Here is a 24,184-nt window from a genome sequence, read left to right as displayed (position 1 = left end):
TTCTGGCCTCCAGAACTGTAAACAAATAATTTTGTGTTTTTTCAAGCCACCAAGTTTGTGGTAATACAATTCCCCTGCCTAAAGGGTACAGTTCAATGGTTTTTGGATATATTACATTATTAATTTTTAAAAGTTGGGGTAACATAGAGATGACAAAAATTTGCCATTTTAACCATTTTGAAGTGTACAGTTGAGTGGCATTAATTACATTCAAATGCGCAAAACTGAAGATCCACATGCAAAAGAATGAAGCTGGACCCTTACTTTATACCTTATGTGCAAATTAACTCAAAGTGGACCCCTGATATCTTTTTTTTAAAAAAAATATTTATTTATTTATTTGGTTGCACTGGGTCTTAGCTGCGGCAGGTGGGCTCCTTAGTTGCGTCTCACAGGCTCCTTAGTTGTGGCATGCGAACTCTTAGTTGCAGCATGCATGTGGGATCTAGTTCCCTGACCAGGGATTGAACCCAGGCCCTCTGCATTGGGGGCGTGGAGTCTTATCCACTGTGCCACCTGGGAAGTCCCCTGATATCTTTTTATAACTTGTGATTTGGGGATTTTATGAACAGGCCCACTTCATTTTATTGCTCTTTGCCTTATTGCACTTTGCAGATACTGCATTTTTTACAGATTGAAGGTTTGTGGCAACCCCGTGTCGAGCAAGTCTCTCTGTGCCATTTTTCCAATAGCATTTGCTCACTTTGTGTCTGTGTCATATTTTGGTAATTCTCACAATATTTCAAACTTTTTCATTATTATATCTGTTATGGTGATCAGTGATCTTTGGTGTTACTGTTACAAAAAGATTACGACTTATTGCAGGCTCAGATGATGGTTAGCATTTTTTAGCCATAAAGCATTTTAAAACTAAGGTGTGTACATTGTTTTTAGACATGATGCTATTGCACACTTAATAGACTACAGTATAAACATAACTTTTTTTTTTTTTTTTCTGTTTAGCTGTGCCGCATGGCTTGTGGGATCTCAGTTCCCTGACCAGGGATTGAACCCGGGCCATGGCGGTGAAAGCGCTGAATCCTAACCGCTAGACCATCAGGGAATTCCCATCATAACTTTTATATGCACTGGGAAACCAAAAAATCCGCAAGACTTGCTTTATTGCGATAGTCTGGAACTGACCCCGCGATATCTCCGAGGTATGCCTGTATTTTGTAGTTAAAAGAATTGAAAAAAGAGAGAGAGAGCGAGAAGTAAGACATGCTCTCCCCCTGGTGTCTGAGAATCCTGGGGATTCGTGTCCTTGTGACCCTCTTGCTTCAAGGTCTTCCCTCCATGCCTTTGGTTCTGTCTCACATGGTGATGGTCCATGCAAAACTCTGTCCCTCCTCAATTCCCACAAAAGATCCCCTCGCACACAGCCACTCGAGGTGTAATAAATAAACTTTAATGAGGTGTTTGGGGGCTGGGGACGGACAAGGGGTTTATGTGGCAGCAAGGCAACTGATCTCCCTTTGTGTCCCTGACACTGTGGAGCCCCACTGGCCTTGTCACCCCCTTACCACTCTCATGCTGCTGGGTCGCATCTCTTTCCCGTCCTTCTCTGTTCTGCATTCTCCCGTCTGCCTAGAGAGAAGCCCAGATCCTTCTCACTTTCTCTTGCAGAGTGGCTCATGCCCTGCATTCTGGCCCAGGGTCTCTATCTCCCTAAGGTATTTTCTCCAACAGACAGTTCTGTCTGTCCCACTTGCAGTGTAGTAAACCGTAACCGTGTGTAAACAGCTTTCCTGAGTTCTGTGACTCCTTATGGTGAATGACTCAACCTGAGGGTTGGTCTTGAGGACCCCTGAGCTTGCACCCGCCCACTGTGTTGTGAGGCAGAGGGGACATTCTTGAGGTCTGGCAAGGGAAGGGTGGCCAGTCTCTTTGGAGGGAGACGTCATCCGTTGAGGTGGGGTGGCTGTCCAGCTGCGAGGCCCGCTTCCTCACCAGCCTCAGTGACGACTCTCTCTGTTCATTCCCGATGCTGTCACCTGGTGCCCTCTGTCGGTGGATCCCGGGGAGAGCTGGCATTACAGCCAACAGCTGAATAGATGACATTCTGGAAGGGGGAATACACAAACTTTAGCCTCAGGCCTTTCCAACAATTCTTCCTGCTGAAGCCCAGCATGCAAAGAGCTGCAGGCCTGCTTCTGTCCCCGCCCCTGGAAGCCAGGGCGGCACTTCTCCAGGTGTGGTCATGAGTAGGGAGGGGAGGGACGGGGTGCCTATGAAAATTCAGGTCCCCAGGCGCCAGCACAGACCCACCAGACCACTCTCAGGGGGTGGGGCCCAGGAACCTACAGTTTATATTTATTTATTTAGGCCACACCGTGTGGCCTGTGGGATCTTAGTTCCCTGACCAGGGATTGAACCCGGGCCCTCGGCAATGAGAGCGCGGAGTCCTAACCACTGGACCGCCAGGGAGTTCCCGGAACCTGAGTTTCAGCAAACCTTACAGGGGATTCTGCCCAGCAGGAAGGGTTTGGGAACTGATGCTTGAGGCTTTTGAAGAAAAGATCCAGGACCTGACTCCTGAGGCTGTGCTGGCTTTTGGTTAAGTGCTGCAGGTGCCCAGAGAGGCGTGGCCCCTCCTTGGGAAAGCCCACAGTGATTAATCTGTGGTTCATGCAGAATTCCCCCATACCCTCCTCAGCTCCATCACCACACTTACCCCATTAGCAGACGAACTGTGCTGGTTCCAACCTGAGGAGACAGGAGGAGAAGTGGTCAGAAGTGAATGACAACGCTGGAAAGTGTGGGAAGAAGGCGCGTGTGGGTGGCCAGGCCCCCTGAGTTCTAAGGCCTGGCTCTGCTATTGATGTGGGGGAATCACTTCCCAAAATGGTTTCTACATTTATAAAACACAACTGGGGTATGGGCTTCATCTAGTTATTCATTCAGTTATTAAGTATACATAAATATTTACTGAGCGCAGGCTCTGGAACCAGATGGAAGGGTTCAAATCCCAGCTCTGTCCTTTAGCAGCTGTGTGACCATGGGTAATTGACTTAACCTCTCTGTGCCTCAGTTTCCTCAACCATCAAACAGGGATTTATTCAGCAAATAGAAAATGTCTACTTTGTGCCAGGTGCATTCTAGGTGCCGGGGATATGGATGTGGTGAGCAAAACAGACAAAATTTCCCTCTTCTCATGGTGCCTATGTTAATAACAACAGGCATATTAGTAATAGTGATAATAATCATAGCTTATATATACACCCAGTGTGTGGCTTACAGTGTGCCAAATGCTGCACTAAGTACTGTACCTATATTATAAGGTACAGTCACTCCCATTTCACAGAGGAGGAAACTGAGTCAGAGAGAGTAAGGTATTTTCCCATGGTGATGCAATAAAGCGGTGGAGCGTGGACTCAGATACAGGCAGTCTGGCTCTGGACGTCATGCATTCAGCAAACACGTACTCAAATGCCTCTTTTGTGCCCGACCCTGTGGTAGGTGGTGCTGAGGACACAACCATGACCATGACACTTCTAGCTCTGCCCTCCTGGGGCTCCCAGTCCACTGGAGAGACAGACAAGTCCCCACACAGTGATGTCCCTGAGTGGGCAAGGCTGGGGTGGGGGAGCCCAAAACAGGTGCTTGGCTCATTTCGGGAAAGATCAGGGAGGGCTTCCTGGAGGAGGGGGCCTCCCGCTGGGATGTGAGGAGGCCATTTTGTTTAGTGGTTGAAGGAACAAAGCTTTGTAGCCATCAGAACTGCCTTCTACTCTTGACTTTCCAGCTGTGTGCCAGCTGGCAGGTGACATCACCTCTCTGAGCAAACATTTCCTCATCTGTAAAATGGGCTCATAGCAGGACTCTCTTTGCAGGGTAGTTGTGAGCATTCAAGGGGGCTGTGCGCAGAAAGTGCCTGGCATGGAGAAAGTGCTCAGCAAAATGTAGCTCTTTTGATTACAGAATTAGCCGCAGGGCTTTGCCAGAGGGAGCTGTGGGGAGGCTGCTCCAGGCAGGAGAACAGGCTTGCAAAGCCCTTGAGGTGAGAGAATGTCAGATCCTTTTAGAGCTCGGGATCGGGGCACCAGTTCCTGCCACCCCCGTCCTTTCCGTGAGAGCAGGGAGGGAGCCAGTCGTGAGCAAGACAGATGGAAGAAAGCTGGGGTGGGGGTTAAATGTTATTCCACTCTCCATCCATCCAGCAGGAGCTCCTGTGTCACCTGGATTAAAAGCCAAATCCTTACTGTGGCCTTCGAGGACCTACAGGAGCTGCTCCCACTTTGTAAAATGAATCAATGATCCAATGAATAAAACTGCCTGGTCTCAGTGTCTGTCAAATGAGGGAACCTCATGGTATTGGGGTGAGGATTCAGTGAGAGGCTGCCACGTGGAAGGCTTAGTGCAGAGCCTGGCACATAGTAGGTGCTCAGTTATGTTGGCTGTGGTGATGTTCATTTATGGCAGACAGGCGGGGGATGTCGCAAAAAAGAGGGGACTCACAGGAGTTTCTGGATTTCCAGAAATAAATCAGGAGTAGACCAACTGGTATGATAGTGAAAGTCAGGATGATGATAATGATCTTAGAGGACAAGCCCGAATGTGACGGCTCTCTGGGAAGTCCTGCAGGAAGAGAAAGAAGCAGAGATTTAAGATGAGAGACTTCGGGCTTTTTACTTGCCCCCAAAATATTACCCTTCGTTTTTTTTGTTTTTTGTTTTTTGTGAAATAGTATGCCTTACGTTGATTTTCTGAATGTATTTTTTTTTCTTTATATTTTATTTATTTATTTATGGCTGTGCTGGGTCTTCGTTTCTGCGCGAGGGCTTTCTTCAGTTGCGGCGAGCGGGGGCCACACTTCATTGCGGTGCGTGCGCGGGCCTCTCACCGCCGCGGCCTCTCCTGTTGCGGAGCACAGGCTCCAGATGCGCAGGCTCAGTAATTGTGGCTCACGGGCCCAGCCGCTCCACGGCATGTGGGATCATCCCAGACCAGGGCTCGAACCCGTGTCCCCTGCATTGGCAGGCAGACCCCCAACCACTGCACCACCAGGGAAGCCCTTCCCTTTGTTTTTTAAGGAAGCTACCACTCTGCTTCCCTCAGTCTATATGGTTTAGGTGGACTTGACCCCACCCTCTGGTTCCTAGGATGGGACTTTGACCTGGGCCTGGCCAATCAGAGCATTCCATTCTCCCTGGCTACTGTGATTGGTTCATGGGGGTGGGGGTGGTCTGTAACTTAAGTTGAGCCAATGAGAGCCAGCCCTGGGATTTTGGCTAGATTATTGAAAGTGGTGTATTCTTTCCCTTGGGATTTCTAAACTGGTGGGCTGTGAGCCTATAGCTGCTGAGGACCATCTTACCTTCCTGAGGGGAAAGCCTGCCAGGGAATAAAGCCAGCATAGAGAAAAGCAGAGACAAGAGAGGTCAAGAAAAGCAGAGACAAGAGGGGTCAAGAAAAGTTCCTGGGTTACATAGTTGGAGCACCTGGATCTAACCATACCTGAAGGTACCTTTCCAATAAAGTCCCATTTTTGCTTGGACTATTTTGAGTTGTGCTTCTATCAACTGCAAAGGATAGAGTTCTGTCTAATACACTTGGAAAGGCCTTCCTGAGTCTACTGGGAAAAGGCATCACGCAACTACCCCAGCCTGGGTTTCCAGAGGGGCTGTGTTCAGGTGGCTGTACAATGGTTCCAATGGTACAGATGTTGAGTTAACAGAGAGTAAACCTTCCATGAGGGGGGCTTAGGGGAAGGATGGGAGCTAGAGAGCATTCTTGTGGCTGAGGGACTCGTTTAACCAGGGACCACCTCTAAACTCCTCCTTCAGAGGGAAGCCTACTGTGATTTCCTCTTTTGATCTTTCTGTTCTCCCCACCCAGGGGGCTTCTTACCTGTGACCAGGACGGTCACTTCTGCCTGGCCAGTCCCTAGGGCGTTGGTGACAAGGCAGATGAAAGTCGTGTTGATGGACTCGTCCACGGTATGGATCAGGAGCCGGGCGCCCTGGGCCACAGCAGAGGGTGGCAGGGGTCCCATGGTCCTAGGAGAGACAGATAGGTGAGGAAGTGGCCTCGGTTGGAGGCCTAGAATAACAGGTGATGGGGCACTCACTGTATGCCAGGAATACAGAAACCCTCACGCCATCTACAGTACAAGTTGAGAGCAAGCCTGGAGTTCCCCCAGCTCTGCCTCTCACACTCCCATCCAGCCGATCGGCAGATCCTGTCTGCCCCACCTTCAAAATCTAGCCTGAGTCTGACGACTCCTCAGGGCCTGAGCAGAGGCCTGAAGGAGGTGAGGGTGAGCCGTGTGGGTACCGATGGGAAGAGCATTCCAGGCATAGGGAACAGCATATGCGAAGACCCTGAGGTGATGGCATAACTGTAGTGTTTGAGGATCTACAAGGAGGCCACTGTGGATATAGAGGCGAGAGCAAAGGACCACGGCCACCACCCTGGTCTGTTCCCCCTACTCCTGGGGGAACCTTCTCACTGGGCTCCCTATTTCCACCCCCGCTCCCACCCTGCTCTGTCCCCCACTCAACATCTGAGAGACCTTGTTAGAACTAAGTCAGCTCGGGGACTTCCCTGGTGGTGCAGTGGTTAAGAATCCACCTGCCAGTGCAAGGGACACGGGTTCAAAGAAGCCCGAGCACCGCAACTAAGAGCAGCCCCCGCTCGCCGCAACTAGAGAAAGCCCGCGCGCACCAACGAAGACCCAGTGCAGCCAAAAATAAATAAAATAAATAAAATAAAAAAAAATTATATATATAAAAAAAGAACTAAGTCAGCCCAAGTCCCTCCTCTGTCCAGAGCCCTCCAGTAAAGGAAAAGTCCTTAGCACGGGCACAGGTCCCACACAAGCTGGCTCCCTGATGCCACTGACCCCTTTGCTCTCGCCTCTATATCCATGGTGGCCGATGTGTTGATCCTCGAACACTCCAGCTATGTTCCCACCTCAGGGTCTTCACATATGCTGTTCCCTATGCCTGGAATGCCCTTCCCATCGGTACCCATACCGCCCACCCTCACCTCCTTCAGGCCTCTGTTCAGATGTCACCTTTGTGACGCCTTCCTTGGCCACCCTCTTTCAACTGCAGTGACCCCCTTCTCACCCTCCTCCTCTGCTTTATCTTTTCCATGGCATTTATCACCACCTGACACACTCTGTTCTTGACAACGTTATCTTGTTTACTTTTTAAATTTTTTAAAAAATATTTTATTTTGGCCACGCCCTGCAGCTTGTGGGATCTTAGTTCCCCGACCAGGGATTGAACCCCGGGCCCCTGCAGTGAAAGTGCTGAGTCCTAACCACTAGACCACCAGGGAATTCCCATGTTATCTTGTTTAATTGTTTCTCTCCCCCATCAGAATGGGAGCTCTGAGAAGGGAGGGAATTTGGTCTATTTTATTTACCAAGGTTTGTGGGTCAACAGCGTCTGGCACACAGTAAGCAGTCAAGAAACAGTGGTTTAATGGATGGAGGAGACACAGGCATGGATTTGGGCGGCAGAGCTGGCATGGAAACCTGGCTGTGTGGCTCGTGAGCCTGAATCGTGGCGCTTTGGGGCAGGAAGGTAATGGCCAGCCATCAATACTAGTTGAAAACCTTCGACCGGCAGTTCCTCCGGCCAACCACTGAGACACGACTGTGGCTGTCCACAGAGATGGACAAACGGGGATGTTCACCACCATGGCATTTGCAGAGTTGAAAACAGGAGAGCACCTCCGTATCCCCATTTGGGATGGGTTAAATCACTGAAGGGCTCATCTATGATGGAATCGCAGCACCGTGAAGAAGGGGGCTGTGGGTATTTTGAAATGCATAAAAGATAAGGACTGTTGGCTAGATGGAGACAGGAATGGACTGATGGGCAGGAATGTGATAAAGAAGTACGTGAAAATATCAGAGGCAGAATCCACGTGGTGGGGTTTTTGAGTGTTCACTGGAAAATTCTTACAGCTTTTCTGTATGTGTGAAAATTTTCCTCATAAAGTGTTGGGGGAAAATAGATCTATGTGCCTTGACATGGAGAGGTGTTCATGAGATAGAGGAAAAATTTTTAAATTGTACATACAGCACAGTTTTTGTTTAGAAATATTGGAAGAAAAGACAGGAAGGATGTATAACAAAGGGTAACAGTGGAGGTGTTCTGGAGGTGACTGGGTACCTGACTACAGGTGCTATTTTCTTCTTTTTACTCATGACCATATTGTCTAAAGTTTCTACAATGCTAAGTTATTTTTGAAATAAGAAAAAAAGGCCCAATAAAAATTACATAAAACATGGGACTTCCTTGGTGCTGCACTGGATAAGACTCTGCACTCCCAGTGCAGGGGGCCCGGTTTCGATCCCTGGTCAGGGTACTAGATCCCACATGCCGCAACTAAGAGTTCGCATGCCGCAACTAAGGAGCCTGCGTGCCACAACTAAGACCTGGAGCAAGCAAATAAATAAATTTTTAAAAATTACATAAAACAATTTACCCTTTGCCTTTATCTTCCCCCACTTGTAACCCCGGCCTCGGTATGGATTTGAGGAGATTTTCTCATTGCTCTGCCCCTCAGTCAAGAGAACGGGGACGGGACAGTATTTGCTCTGTGAGAGGTGACTGAGCAGGTAACACGTGATGGCTGGGGAGGTGGCACAGCCCAGAGGTTAAGGGGATCAGGTTTGGAGCGAGACGCCGATGGGAGGGTCACCTCTGTGCCCCATGGCTGTGTGCCCGGGCAGATGACGGCAGCTCCTGCGGCCCAGCTAATCTTTAATCCAGGCCTGGCCATAGTGCAGACTGTGCCTGGAGTGTGGGGATCCTGTGGGTTCAAGCTAAGTACAGCAGGCACGCCATAAAGAGCAGGTGTGTCAGCACACCTGGACTAAACCACCGCATAAACTGTGCGCACGCAAGACAGACATTTTCCTGGGGGCCTGCAGTTGACTGATTGCTCTCTTTTTACTTTCCTGCCTACACCCTTCCTCCCTCAGAGTCAGGAATCGAGGTCCCTAACCCCCTCATCTCTCAGGACCCAGGTAGCTGGGTTCCCAGCCCCTCCTCCCTCTGACCCAGGAACTCACGTGTTCCAGTTATAACCTGTGGGCTCCGGTTTGCTGCGGACGTCACAGTTCAGGAAGGCCTCGCTACGGCCAATGTACCAGTTGCCGTCATAGCCGGATATGGAGACCTCGGGGGGGTCTGAGGGAAACAGACACACAGGCTCAGAGACAGAGAGCCTTCAGAGGGGCCTAAAGATAATTGGGATTCATGTCACAACAGGAAAAGGGCCTTGGTGGGTTTTGGGGAACAGCTCAGGGTAGAGAGGCCTCCGAGGGGTCTGGGGCGATGGGTTCTACCCCCCACCCAACCCCGGCTCCGAGAATGGAAGTCTGGGAGTCCTCAGCAGGGTGCCAGGAGGTGGGGCGCAGAGAGGGCTTCTCAGGACCTGCTTCTCTCTACTGGTTTTCCTGGGTAAAGCCAGATCCTGGTGTGCCTGGGCTGTCCTGTGAGAAGAGGCCTCCTGGGCGCTCATAATACACAGGAGCATATTCAAGGCTCTGATAAGTCCCGCAGGAAAGAATCCTGGATGAGCCTGTTTCAGCCTGCTGCTTATCCAACTCAAATGTGATCGACAGGGGAGATTTTCAAAGTCCCCAGAGGGAAGGCCAATGAGACAGGGTGTTTTTGTGTGTGTGAGGTGGGGGGGTGCTGAGGGAATCAGTACAGCACCTACTGGGGAGGGAGTATTCGGTATAGACAACGATGGGAGGACACAGCCTGCAGACGAGCCAGTGTAGACAACAGTGGGCTAGAGAGAAGTGCAGACTACACTGGAGCCAGTGTAGACCTCTCTCCAGGGGATCCAGTGTAGACAGTGTTGTGGGTCGGTGTGAGAGAGCGCCCGGGAGAACCCGTGTAGAAAATGCAGGGTTTCAGTGCAGCAGTGGTCACGGGCACCTCTCTAGACAACACAGGCAACAGTGCCAACTCGCCACAGCTGGTGGCCTACATGACTGGTGTAGACAGTGAGGGCAGCGCTGTCTGGGGCCCAGAGGAGCCAGTGTAGATGGTTGGTAAGGCAGGGTAGAAAACGGACAAGGGAGTTGGTGTAGATGGTGGGGAAGTGGTGTAGCAGTGTGCACAAGGTCAGTGTGGACGCCTGCCCAGGGAAGCAGGTGTAGGCACTGTGTAAAGATTGGGCTCAAAGGAGCCCATACGGGGCGTCAGTGTAGGCGGTGGCCAGGGCAGACAATCGGGGAGCAGTGTGGACTGTGGCCTAAGAAGCTGGTATAGGCCTTTCCTGGCAGTCCAGTGGTTAAGACTCCACTGTAGCGGGCACGGGTTCAATCCCTGGTTGGGGAACTAAGGTCCCGCATGCCACGTGGTGCAGCCAAAAGAAACAAAATAAGAAGCTGGTATAGACAATGAAGGACAGTGCCGTTTGTGGCCCAGGGGAGCCGGTGTAGACGATGTGCGGACGGGGGTAGGCAGTAATCAGGGAAGCCAGTGAGGATGATGGGGGTGATGTTGGGAGTGGCCTGGGTGGGGGTGGGGGTCAGTGTAGACAATGGTGGGGGAGGGTGGAGACAGTCTGGCAGCCCCTCCTGCCCTTGCTCACACTTGGGTCCACTCACAGGGCACGGTGAGGGTCATGGGCAGCGCCACCGGCTCCTCGAAGCTCTCGTGCTCCACTCTGCAAGTGACATTCTTGCCATCCACATGGCTGGAGGGCATCAAGGTTAAGAGACTGATGACAGTGACAGTGCCGGGCAGGGGCCCTGGCTCCTGGCTTGTATTCGCCATCTTGTCCAGGGGCGGGGACCAGGAGATGCGGGCGGGCGGGCGACCCCCCCTGGAGATGCAGTGGGCCACGGGCACAGGCTCCAGGCTGAGCTGGCTGAGCGGGATCTCCTGGGTCTCAGCCTTGTTCTGGGGCTGGGCTGGGGGAAAGAAGCAAAAGGGACGGGTCACTCCTCACCTGCAGTCATTCAACAAACATCTCAGCAGCAGAGGAGGGCGGCTCATTGAGGGGACAGGATGTGGCCACGTTCAAATCCCAGCTCTGCCCCTGAGCAGTAGGGTGGCCTTGGGCAAGTCCGTGCCTCAGTTTCCTTGTCTGTCAACTGGGTATAATGAGAGGATCACCAGCGATGAGAATTTGCAGGTAAAGCTCTTAAAATGGTACTTGGCGTGTAATAAGTGCTCAATGTATGTTATTATTATTGGTAATTGAACACATTGCCTGGCTCTGTGATGGGCAGTGTTGAGGACCCAGCAACGACCGAGACAACCCCACCCCTGCCTTCACGGGGTGGACTGTCCAAGGGGAAGACAGACTTCCCCAGGCAGTGATGACTCAGAGTGGGCAAGGCTGGGATGGGGGAGCCCAGAAGGGGTGCCTGAATCTGTGGGGGGAGCGTTACAGAGGGCTTCATGGAGGAGAGGGAGGGATGAGCCGTGCCCTGGAGGGTCTGAGGGAGAGTGACTGGCTCAAGGTTACACGGTTGTCAGCGACAGAGCTGGACCTCCCCACAAGGTCTGTCTGACTCCAAAACTACCTTGACCATTTCTTAATCATTCTGGTGATTCCATGACCTGGGGTTTCACTTGCTTCCTTTCTCCTCAGTCCCTGTGTTCTTGTTACTGAAGATTTCTCTTTAATTTGACTCATTGGTTCTGTTTTACCCTCATCCTAAATCATGAGACCTGAAGTCCCAAGTTTTCTGAAATGACGACAGTTGCCTTTGGTTGGGTACTGTGTGCCAGGCACTGTTCCAAGCACTTAATCTTTCCTGAGTCATTCATGCAAGGCCCGGGACAGTTCCTGGCACATAAGCAGAAAAGAAACGTCAGCTCTTATTCATCCTCATAGCGGGTCTCCATTTCACAGATGAGGAAACGAGGCACAGAGACTTTGTACTCAGCTGCCAAGAGGAGGGCCTGTCATATTTTCCCTGGTGCTCATAAAAATGAACACATGGTTCCGTGACAATGCCAAGGGTGTCCCCCCTCCCCCCCGCCACCTTACTGGGTATCAGAATCCCCTCCTCCGAGTCTGTCTATTTCAACTCTCCCTTCCTCACCAAAGGGCGTAACAATAACTGACCCCCTATTACCAGCTCACAGAGGCCTCTGCTCTAAGCAGTTCGCCTGGATAAACTCCCGGGACCCTCAGGACAGCTTTCTGAAGGCAGCACTGTTGTTACTAAGCCTATTTTGCAGATGAGGAAAGGAGGTTCCCAAGCTGGTAGCGGCTTTTCCGCTTTCCAGGACCTTTCCTGTCCCCACCACCTTCTCGCACCAGCCACTCCCCCCTCCCCCCTCCCCAGCACCACCAGCGCCTCCATCCCCTCGGCCCTCAATCTCCAAGATCTTACTTCCCAGCATCTCTAGTACCCTCTTTTGGTGCTCCAGCCCCTCCCCCCTCGAATCTCCCCTTCTGCATCCCCGCCCCATCATTGCCCGACCTCCTTCTTTTGTCCCCGCGGAATCTCTGCTCGGGAGGGAATCTCCCTCCCTCCGGGGCCCTTCCCTCTCTTTGCTTACCTCCCTACGCCACCCCACACCCCTCCCTTTCGGCCCCCCTCCTCCCGGCTCACCGAGCACCCGGAGCCAGGTTCGGGCGCTCCTGTCGCCGTTGGGGAACGTGGCGAACTGGCAGGTGTAATTGCCTTCATCTTCGGCGCGCAACCCCCGCACGGCCAGCGATGCGTCTCGCAGCTCCTCGCCTGGCCTGGCGGCCACGAACTCCAACCGGCCGGGCTCCGGGAAGCTGGGGCCCTGGGTGGGGTGGAAGACCGCCACGCTGCGGGCGGCCTCCGCCAGCTTCTGCCGAGTCCAGGTCACCTGCGTCACCGTCACATTGTGCTCCAGCGGCTGCAGTTTGCACGGCAGCTCCGTGGTGTCGTCCAGAAAGCCGCGCACCTGGGCTGGGGCCAGCACTCCGGTTGTCCTGATCCCTGCGGGGAAACGCGGGGCGGGTCACACCCGGGTGTCCCTGATCTGGATGGGGAGAGGCGCCTGGGAGGTCGCTCACCTGGGCCTTGGAGCCCCTTAGTTGGGAGTGTGTGTGGGGAGGGGGGACGGAGGTGGGGAGGGTCAGTCCGGATCCAGGGGTGAGGGTGAGGGGGGCTGGACTGGGTCTGCAACCGGGTCGCGCCCTTTCAGTCGGACTGTTGTTACCGTATTTCCTCTATCTCAGCATCATCAGTTTTTAAAATTGTGGTCAATATTGTGGTTAAAAAATTAAAATTGCCACTTAAACCATTTTAAAACGTACAGTTCAGTGGCAGTAAGTACCTTCACGGTGTTGTGCAACCACCACAAACTTTTTCCTCACCCCTGAGTCATCAATTTTAAGATGTCATTTACAGCACGACCCGTCTTCAGTGGTTAGAGCATCCTGGATTTAGAGGTGTGGAAAGGGAAGAAACTCTAGATCTTAGAATCCATGAAATAAAATCTTACTGCTATTACGCTATGTGGACTCGGGTTGGGAAAATGTTTGTAGGGGATCCTAGCACAAGAAGGGAGGTGATCATGGCCCCAGTGTTTTGGATCCCCTCAGATCTCTGCTGTGAGGCTTCAGGCAGTTTCCTTAACCTCTCTGATTCTTTTTCCTAGTTTGTAAAATGGGACTGAGAACAGTTAACATTCACGGGTTGCTTACAAAGATCAGGGGCTGCTCTGAGCACTTTACACAGCTCCCAGCATTCAGGCCTTAAACAGCTCCTTGAGGTAAGCACTACCGTCAGCCCCACTTTATAGAGAGGGAAAGCAAGGCGCAGAGTCTTGTGCTTCAGGTCACACAGAGCACAAGTGGCAGAGGTGGATTTGAACCCGGGCCATCTACAGTTAAGACTCCTGATCTCTCAGCCACCAGGCTCCAGATGAAAATCTTTCTGCCCAGGGCACCCTGCACATAGTAGGTCCTCAATATGTGTTGGCTTTTATCGATATCAAGAAACACAATGCTATGCGTCCTTATTAATAATAATAAGGATGAGGGACAAGGTGAGAAGGAGTTAAGTGCTTTGACTCTCAGTCCTGCTACTCACTAGCTGTGGCCTTTGTGCTGCTGGTTTCACTCCTCTGAGCCTCAGTCTCCTCATCTGTAAAATGGGGGTGGTTATAACTTAAGAGGGTGTTGGGAGGACTAAATGAGGAAATTTATGTAAAGGGATTAGATATGCCAAGCACCCTATACAGGTGAATATTATAATTATTGTTATGAGGAAGAGGAGGCTGGGAGGTAGTGGACTGGGGTGCTTGGAGCGTGCTGTGTCGAGGGAGGGCACGGTCTGGACACAAGGGGATTGTGGAGAGGTGAGCATGCTAGTCTGGCTTCGAATGCCAGCTCCACCATGGACGTGCTGTGCAGCTCTGGGCAAGTGAGTCTCCTTCTCTGATGAGTCTCCTGGGAACTCCCTTGTTTATGAGCTGCCGACTTAGGCTTCATGGGTGAAAAGGAAACACCCAGGCTTTCAGCAAATTATCTCTCTGAGAATGACATGTCACCCTTCCAGAAAGCCTTCCACTCTGCCTTCTGTCTGCTTCCTCCATGCGCTGGGTCCAAAATCCTGGCTCTAGCAATGACATCCTGATGTGGCTCACCTCTTTTCTTTGGTTTTTCTCCCTCCATGAGGCAAGACCGCTCTGGGCAAGTGAGTTTCCTTCTCCTTCTCTTGATGGCAAGACCGCTATGAGGATGAAACTGGATGAAGTGGCCTTTCTCTGGCCTCGTACTCTGAGTAATAGCCAGGCCCAAGCTCCACTGTGTGCCAGACACTGGGCAGCTCCCTTAGGTGACGCCTCCTCCAACCCTCTCCAAGGGCCCATGAGATCCACACTGGGAGCACCAGTATTTTCATCCCCATTGGTCAGAGGGGGCAGGTGAGCCTTGCAGGCTCAAGCTACTTGCCTAAGCTAACCAGCAGGTGAGGGGCAGAGCCTGGGTTGAGACCTTTTGGGACATGGCCAGACTCTGGTTTCCCCGAGCCTGCGTTCAGTGTTGTTATTGTTGACGTGAATTATCGTTATCATTATTGTTCTTCTCCAGTGCATCTGACCTAGCTCAGCATCTTCCCAAGACACGGTCTTACTAGGTAGGTAGAGTTCCACCCCCTGTCCCATCCCCCACACACATTTTATGGAAACAGAGAGCTTAGGTCACTTTCCTGAGCTCACACATGTGTTAAATGCCAAAAGCTATTTTGAGCGCACCGCCGTCTGACATCAGTGCTGTATCCCCCAGTAACTTGGAAGGCTGCCCATAGTAGGAACTCTATAATAAACGTGTGTGGGATGAACGCATGCATGAATGAATGGCCATGTCCTTAGAGTCAGACATGTGGGGTCGAACGGGAACGGGGTTATGTGCCGCTGCTCCCCCCCCCCCCCCCGCCCCCGCATCAAGCATCCTCTGTCGTTGTCAGCGGGCTATTGGGGGCTGGGGAGAACGGTCCGCTTCTAGCGAGCGGGGTCGGGAGGTGTGGTGCCCGGGCGTGAGTCGCCTTCCACCTTATTTTTTCCCGGAGGCTGGCCCGCCCTGCCCTTCAGAAATCTCCCGAGGTCCCGCGGCTTTCAAGGAAGCTGTCAGGAGAGTTCGCCCCAGCCCGGCGTTTCTCCATCCCGGGGGCGGAGGGGAGCCCAACGCGAAGGGCGGTGCGCTCTGCCTCGGGGAACCCAGGGGGCCGGGCCCAGGCGGGTGGGGAGGGAGAGGGGGAGCAGGGGCCGCCCGACCGCGCGGGGTCACTCACCGGCTCCCGAGGACGCCCAGAACAGCGACAGCAGGGACAGCAGCAGCGGCGGCCAAGCTAAGAGAGTGGTTCCGGCCATGCTGGGCGCGCCGCCGCCTCCTCCGCTCGCTCGGCCAGTTGCGCGGCGGCCGCCGCGGGTCCTGGCCAGGAATCCTGGCGTCACTCAGCCGCCGAAGCCTAGGGGAGGGAAGGGGGAAGTTCTACTCCTTCCCTCCTCAGACTTGCAGCGGGGAAGAAGTAGAGAAGAAGTAGAACTGGGCTCCCGGGTCCCCGCCCGCTCCCGGGGTTCCCGCCGAGGCTCCGGTACTGCCCCTCCCTCCGCGCCTGCGCTGACACTCGTCACTAGGGCAACATCACTAGGAGGCGGGTTCTGATGCGAGGAAGCTTCGATATATGGGTCCCCATCTGACAGGCGAGGAAACTGAGGCACGCAGAGAGGTTCAGCGACTTTCTAAAGTTCAAGATTGGCGAGGGACAGAGCAGAGATTCGAGTCTATAATCGGGACAGATCCTGAGTTCCTAAGCTCAAGAGCTTAAACCCCCTGGGTTCATATTGGGCAAGTTGCTTCTCCTCCTGAGGCCTCAGTTTTCTCATCTGAAAAATGGACAGGATAACAGCGCTCACCTCACGGGAGGGTTTGTAAGACTTAAGCAACTGCTTAGCCCAATTCCTGGTATGTCGTTTGTACTCAATAAACAGCTCTCACAATGACAACGACTGTTGCTTTACAGTTATCATCAAATAATAATGCTGGTGAGAATGATGGCTCATTCATTTTTCATTCCATAGATATTTTATTGAACCAGGCAGCATTCCAGGCACAGGGGATGCAACAGAAAATAAAACAGACAAAAATCCCTGCCTTCGTGGAGCCCCCCTTCTATCAGAGGGAAACAGACCATTAACAGATCAATCCACAGAATAGCATCATGTCTAGAGGTGATGATGGTTAGGGAGCAACATATAGAAGGGAGAGAGATGAGAGAGACCAAGATAGAGACAGAGGAATGAGAGAGGAATGGAGATAAACACTCAGAGATGGCCACTGGGAGATGGGGAGAGAGAAAGAGAGAAAAGACACAAAGATGGAGACAAGACAGATAGTGAGGTGGGAGAGAATCGAGAGGCGACAGAGAGACCCAGAGAGCTCTGTGCTCAGATGTGGAGCTTGGGAGACTTCCTGGTCCCCAGCCCTGTTCATCCTAGCCGTGATCCCCACCTGGCCCACTAGCAGCTCTGACCCTTGTTCTGTGACATCCCCATATCTTTCTAGAAAATTCCCCCTTTGGGCTTTGGCCAGTTTGGAGGGTTCCGTTCCCTGCTGCCCTCTCTGACTTGGCCCCAGAGCCCACTCCTGGCACCCAGCTGTGGGTGGGTGGCTCTGATGCATGGTGTCTCTCACTCTGCATGTATGTAGGTGAATTTCTGAATGGAAATGTGGGAGCTGGTCTCTAGGAAATCTCTGAATTTTCTGGCACTCTTGTTCTGGGCCTCTGAGTTATTTCCAAATCGGGAACTTGTGGCCGCTGCTCTGTTTCTCCCCTGGGCCATGATGTCACCTCTGGGGTTCCCCCTCCTCCCAGGGCTCCTGGCTACGCTTACTGTGGTTGCGGCAGCCTGCTCTCTGACTCTGGGTGGTCAGAGGCTTCCCTCTTTCCCCCCCTGCCAATGTTTGGACTTCAGATTTGGGGCCCACCTCACCCCATATTCTGCCTCTTCCCCACTGGACATCTGACTTCTTGGTGACAGGAGTGGGGCCTCTGTCTGAAATCAAATCATTAGAGCCTTGGTCCTGAACAATTCCATGCAATGCAGATGATACAGGCTCCGTTACTGAAGCTCAAAATTGGGGTCGAGGCAGGGCTGAGGGTCAGGGATGGGGTGAAGGTTAGGGATGAACTCAAAGTTGGGGTTAAGAAAAGGGAGGTTCTCAGGGATAGGGTTAAGAGGTGGTGAGTGTCAGTAGGAGGGGGAGGGCCTTTGGTGACTGGTATTCCTGGGAAAAAACACTTTGAGTCAATAAATACTTGGGAAGGCCAAAAGGTCCAGGCTGTCAAAATTGCTGAATTAAATAAAAAGTCTTGTTGCAGGTCTGGATGAGGCTGGGTGAGGACGTGATGGAGGGAGATGGGTGCCAGCTGGAATGGGTGGGTTGAGTTAAGGAGTTGTCTGGTTCCCCTGACAGCCCCTCTGCTGGCTCCTTTCCACCTCTGAGCCCTGAGGGGTGGTCTGGGGTCTCACTGAAACCACCCTCCTCTGGTTCCCACAGCTCCCTGGGCTCTGCCACCATGGCCCTTTGCTCTTTGTATCCATTCAATGAATACATATTTATTGAACACCTACTATGTGCTCGGCCCTGTCCTAAGTGCTGAAGATACAGTAGTGAGCAAGAGACAAAGTTCCTGTCTTCCAGGAGGTACCATGCTGGATGGGAGTTGGGAAGAGAAAGATAATAAAAAAATAGACAGGTACTATATATACCAGGGGATGGTAAAAGCTATGAAGAAAAATAAGACGCGGTAAGGAGACAAGGAAGAAGTTCTTCAATATTCCTCCTCTGTGGCTGCCCAACACTTTTGACTCTCCTCCCTCCAGCTTCCCCTGCATGTCCCTCCTTCCCAAGGCAGAAACAAACAAACAAACCAAAAAACCCTCACAGCTTTAGTGTTTCTTTCAGCAGGTACAAGCCTGTGAACTAGGTGTCACCAATTGACTTGCATTTGGAGGGGACAACACAAGCCAGTTCTGAGCAGATGTTTTAAAGTTATGGCCTAGCTCATCCATAGTTCTTCTTCTTTGGTTCCCATAACTGCCTGTCCCAGATGGGGCTGCTTCTTCAGCCATGGTCCCAGGACAAAGAAGATGTGTGAAGAAGAGCCACAGCTGACCTGCTGTCAATGTGTAACATGAGTCAGAAATTGATGAGCAAATCATCAAGATTTGGGGGTTGTTTGTTATTGCAGCAAAATCCAGTGAAAGCTGACTGATAGAAAAATCATCTCTGAGATGGGATGTTGAAACCTAAATGAAGTCAGCTCCGTGATTCCCTGGGGATAAAGTATTTCAGGCACAGGAAGAAGCAAGTGCAAAGGCCCTGAGGCACAAACCTGCTTGCTGACTTGAAAAAGGGGCCGGTGTGGCTGGAGTGGGAAGAGTAATGGGAAGTATGAGGAACAGTTCAGAGAGGTAGGAAGAGGTCAGATGTTATTAGACTTAGTGGGCCATGGTAAGATGTTGATATTTTATGGAGGTGGGAAGACCTTGGAGGGTTTTGAGCTGATGTGATCACACTTGTGTTTTATCTTCCTGGACTGGGCTGGAACCCGCGTCCCCTGCATTGGCAGGCAGATTCTTAACCACTGCGCCACGAGGGAAGTCCCCAGACTTGTGTTTTAACAGGATCCCTCTGGCTACCTTGTGGGGAACAGGCTGTAGTGGGTGGCAGGTTGAAGCCAGTGGGGAAGTGACTGCAATGGTCCAGGTAGGAGGTGATGGAGGATCATTGCTGGGTGGTGGAAGGGGTGGTGAGATGAAGTGGTTGGATTTGAATGTAATTTGAAGGTAGAGACCCAGGGATTTGCTGACAGATTGGATGTGGGACATGAAAGAAACCTCTCTTTCCCACCGAGGACCCCATGGTCCTGGCCTGAGGGAAGGAGGAAGTGCTTTTGACTGAAACGGGGACAATGGCTGGAGCAGCAGGTTTGGAAGGAAAAGCAAATTTGGTTTCAGACTTGCTTCTTTGTGTCTTCCTGTCAAGACTCTAAATTCCTTGAGGGTTGGAACCAGTTCTAGACATTTTTCTGTACTCAAGTGCCAAAATATCTATTGAAAGACTAAATAAGTGAATGGAGAGGGCAGACAGCAGAAGCAAGAAGAACTACAATCCTGCAGCCTGTGGAACAAAAACCACATTCACAGAAAGATAGACAAGATGAAAAGGCAGAGGGCTATGTACCAGATGAAGGAACAAGATAAAACCCCAGAAAAACAACTAAATGAAGTGGAGATAGGCAACCTTCCAGAAAAAGAATTCAGAATAATGATAGTGAAGATGATCCAGGACCTCGGAAAAAGAATGGAGGCAAAGATCGAGAAGATGCAAGAAATGTTTAACAAAGACCTAGAAGAATTAAAGAACAAACAAACAGAGATGAACAATACAATAACTGAAATGAAAACTACACTAGAAGGAATCAATAACAGAATAACTGAGGCAGAAGAACAGATAAGTGACCTGGAAGACAGAATGGTGGAATTCACTGCTGTGGAACAGAATAAAGAAAAAAGAATGAAAAGAAATGAAGACAGCCTAAGAGACCTCTGGGACAACATTAAACACAACAACATTCGCATTATAGGGGTCCCAGAAGGAGAAGAGAGAGAGAAAGGACCCGAGAAAATATGTGAAGAGATTATAGTTGAAAACTTCCCTAACATGGGAAAGGAAATAGCCACCCAAGTCCAGGAAGCACAGAGAGTCCCATACAGGATAAACCCAAGGAGAAACACGCCGAGACATATAGTAATCAAATTGGTAAAAATTAAGACACAGAAAAATTATTGAAAGCAGCAAGGGAAAAACGACAAATAACATACAAGGGAACTCCCATAAGGTTAACAGCTGATTTCTCAGCAGAAACTCTACAAGCCAGAAGGGAGTGGCATGACATATTTAAAGTGATGAAAGGGAAGAACCTACAACCAAGATTACTCTACCTGGCAAGGATCTCATTCCGATTCGATGGAGAAATCAAAAGCTTTACAGACAAGTAAAAGCTAAGAGAATTCAGCACCACCAAACCAGCTCTACAACAAATGCTAAAGGAACTTCTCTAAGTGGGAAACACAAGAGAAGAAAAAGACCTATAAAAACAAACCCAAAACAATTAAGAAAATGGTAATAGGAACATACATATCAATAATTACCTTAAACGTGAATGGATTAAATGCTCCAACCAAAAGACACAAGCTCGCTGAATAGATACAAAAACAAGACCCATATATGTGCTGTCTACAAGAGACCCACTTCAGACCTAGGGACACATACAGACTGAAAGTGAGGGGATGGAAGAAGATATTCCATGCAAATGGAAATCAAAAGAAAGCTGGAGTAGCAATACTCATATCAGATAAACTAGACTTTAAAATAAAGAATGTTACAAGAGACAAGGAAGGACACTACATAATGATCAAGGGATCAATCCAAGAAGAAGATAGAACAATTATAAATATATATGCACCCAACATAGGAGCACCTCAGTACATAAGGCAACTGCTAACAGCTCTAAAAGAGGAAATCGACAGTAACACAATAATAGTGGGGGACTTTAACGCCTCACTTACACCAACGGACAGATCATCCAAACAGAAAATTAATAAGGAAACACAAGCTTTAAATGACACAATAGGCCAGATAGATTTAATTGATATTTATAAGACATTCCATCCGAAAACAGCAGATTACACTTTCTTCTCAAGTGCGCATGGAACATTCTCCAGGATTGATCACATCTTGGGTCACAAATCAAGCCTCAGTAAATTTAAGAAAATTGAAATCATATCAAGCATCTTTTCTGACCACAATGCTATGAGATTAGAGATCAATTACAGAGAAAAAAACGTAAAAAACACAAAACACATGGAGGCTAAACAATACGTTACTAAATAACCAAGAGATCACTGAAGAAATCAAAGAGGAAATCAAACAATACCTAGAAACAAATGACAATGAAAACACAACGATCCAAAACATATGGAATGCAGCAAAAGCAGTTCTAAGAGGGAGGTTTATAGCAATACAATCCTACCTCAAGAAACAACAAACATCTCAAATAAACAATCTAACCTTACACCTAAAAGAACTAGAGAAAGAAGAGCAAACAAAACCCAAAGTTAGTAGAAGGAAAGAAATCATAAAGATCAGAGCAGAAATAAATGAGATAGAAACAAAGAAAACAATAGCAAAGATCAATAAAACTAAAAGCTGGTTCTCTGAGAAGATAAACAAAATTGATAAACTATTAGCCAGACTCATCAAGAAAAAGAGGGAGAGGACTCAAATCACTAAAATGAGAAATGAAAAAGGAGAATTTACAACAGACACCGCAGAAACACAAAGCATCCTAAGAGACTACTACAAGCAACTCTATGCCAATAAAATGGACAACATGGAAGAAATGGACAAATTCTTAGAAAGGTATAACCTTCCAAGACTGAGCCAGGAAGAAATAGAAAATATGAACAGACCAATCACAAGTAATGAAATTGAAACTGTGATTAAAAATCTTCCAACAAACAAAAGTCCAGGACCAGATGGCTTCACAGGTGAATTCTATCAAACATTTAGAGAAGAGCTAACACCCATCCTTCTCAAACTCTTCCAAAAAATTGCAGAGGAAGGAACACTCCCAAACTCATTCTATGAGGCCACCATCACCCTGATACCAAAACCAGACAAAGATACTACAAAAAAACAAAATTACGGACCAATATCACTGATGAATATAGATGCAAAATTCCTCAACAAAATACTAGCAAACAGAATCCAACAACACATTAAACGGATCATACACCATGATCAAGTGGGATTTATCCCAGGGATGCAAGGATTCTTCAATATATGCAAATCCATCAATGTTATACACCATATTAACAAACTGAAGAAGAAAAAGCATATGATTATCTCAATAGATGCAGGAAAAGCTTTTGACAAAGTTCAACATGCATTTATGATAAAAACTCTCCAGGAAGTGGACATAGAGGGAACCTACCTCAACACAATAAAGGCCATATACAACAAACCCACAGCAAACATCATTCTCAAAGGTGAAAAACTGAAAGCATTTCCACTAAGATCAGGAACAAGACAAGGATGTCCACTCTCACCACTATTATTCAACATAGTTTTGGAAGTCCTAGCCACGGCAATCAGAGAAAAAAAAGAAATAAAAGGAATCCAAATTGGAAAAGAAGAAGTAAAACTGTCACTGTTTGCAGATGACATGATACTATACATAGAGAATCCTAAAGATGCCACCAGAAAACTACTAGAGCTAATCAATGAATTTGGTAAAGTTGCAGGATACAAAATTAATGCACAGAAATCTCTTGCATTCCTATACACTAATGATGAAAAATCTGAAATAGAAATTAAGGAAACACTCCCATTTACCATTGCAACAAAAAGAATAAAATACCTAGGAATAAACCTACCTAGGGAGACAAAAGACCTGTATGCAGAAAACTGTAAGACACTGATAAAAGAAATTAAAGATGATACAAACAGATGGAGAAATAGACCATGTTCTTGGATTGGAAGAATCAATATTGTGAAAATGACTCTACTACCCAAAGCAATCTACAGATTCAATGCAATCCCTATCAAATTACCAATGGCATTTTTTACAGAACTAGAACAAAAAAATCTTAAAATTTGTATGGAGACACAAAAGATCCCGAATAGCCAAGCAGTCTTGAGGGAGAGAAATGGAGCTGGAGGAATCAGGCTCCCGGACTTCAGACTATACTACAAAGCTACAGTAATCAAGACAATATGGTACTGGCACAAAAATAGAAATGTAGATCAATGGGACAGGATAGAAAGCCCAGAGGTAAACCCACGCACCTATGGTCAACTAATCTATGACAAAGGAGGCAAGGATATACAATGGAGAAAAGACAACCTCTTCAATAAGTGGTGCTGGGAGAACTGGACAGCTACCTGTAAAAGAATGAAATTAGAACACTCCCTAACACCATACACAAAAATAAACTCAAAATGGATTAGGGACCTAAGTGTATGACCGGACACTATACAACTCTTAGAGGAAAACATAGGAAGAGTACTCTTTGACATAAATCACAGCAAGATCTTTTTTGATCCACCTTCTAGAGTCATGGAAATAAAAACAAAAATAAACAAATGGGACCTCATGAAACTTAAAAGCTTTTGCAAAGCAAAGGAAACTACAAACAAGACGAAAAGACAACCCTCAGAATGGGAGAAAATATTTGCAAACGAACCAACGGACAAAGGATTAATCTCCAAAATATATAAACAACTCATGCAGCTCAATATTAAAAAAACAAACAACCCAATCCAAAAATGGGCAGAAGACCTAAGTAGACATTTCTCCAAAGAAGACATACAGATGGCCAAGAAGCACATGAAAAGTTGCTCAACATCACTAATTATTAGAGAAATGCAAATCAAAACTACAATGAGGTATCACCTCACACCAGTTAGAATGGGCATCATCAGAAAATCTACAAACAACAAATGCTGGAGAGGGTGTGGAGAAAAGGGAACCCTCTTGCACTATTGGTGGTAATGTAAATTGATACAGCCACTGTGGAGAACAATATGGAGGTCCTTAAAAAACTAAAAATAGAATTACCATATGACCCAGCAATCCCACTCCTGGACATACACCCAGAGAAAACCATAATTCAAAAAGACACGTGCACCC

The 24,184-nt window shown here is 49.0% G+C and overlaps 1 protein-coding gene across 3 annotated transcripts; it reads right to left on the bottom strand.

The window, feature by feature from the left end:
• Window positions 1-1,386: 1,386 nt before the first annotated feature.
• LOC309616467 (poliovirus receptor homolog) lies at window positions 1,387-16,020 on the bottom strand. Of its 3 annotated transcripts, none has more exons than XM_082367066.1 (8): window positions 15,713-16,020; window positions 12,554-12,913; window positions 10,589-10,894; window positions 9,035-9,152; window positions 5,851-5,999; window positions 4,459-4,578; window positions 2,675-2,706; window positions 1,387-2,062 (listed from the first exon to the last, which is right to left on the bottom strand). In XM_082367066.1, exons 1-8 carry the CDS (start codon window positions 15,789-15,791, stop codon window positions 1,991-1,993), a joined length of 1,236 nt encoding a protein of 411 aa, XP_082223192.1. In that variant the 5' UTR covers window positions 15,792-16,020; the 3' UTR covers window positions 1,387-1,990. The 3 variants fall into 3 exon arrangements, with proteins under 3 accessions (XP_082223192.1, XP_082223193.1, XP_082223194.1); XM_082367067.1 differs by lacking the exon at window positions 15,713-16,020 and adding an exon at window positions 14,568-14,610; XM_082367068.1 differs by lacking the exons at window positions 1,387-2,062; window positions 2,675-2,706; window positions 4,459-4,578 and adding an exon at window positions 5,222-5,334 and having other exon boundaries at window positions 15,713-16,014.
• Window positions 16,021-24,184: the final 8,164 nt, after the last annotated feature.

Source organism: Balaenoptera borealis, assembly GCF_965194805.1.
Source record: "Balaenoptera borealis genome assembly, chromosome: 19".
NCBI lineage: Eukaryota > Metazoa > Chordata > Mammalia > Artiodactyla > Balaenopteridae > Balaenoptera > Balaenoptera borealis.
This window is presented reverse-complemented; position numbering and strand designations above follow the sequence as displayed.

What these genes read in the sequence shown, in the direction of transcription:
- LOC309616467 (XM_082367066.1), bottom strand. Translation starts at nt 15,791, where the DNA reads ATGGCCGGAACCACTCTCTTAGCTTGGCCGCCGCTGCTGCTGTCCCTG. An exon ending in ACAGGTTATAACTGGAACAC is followed by an intron (nt 6,000 to 9,034) that starts GTGAGTTCCTGG and finishes TGTCTCTCCTAG; the next exon opens with GACCATGGGACCCCTGCCAC. An exon ending in AGTGACCGTCCTGGTCACAG is followed by an intron (nt 4,579 to 5,850) that starts GTAAGAAGCCCC and finishes CTCTTCCTGCAG; the next exon opens with GACTTCCCAGAGAGCCGTCA.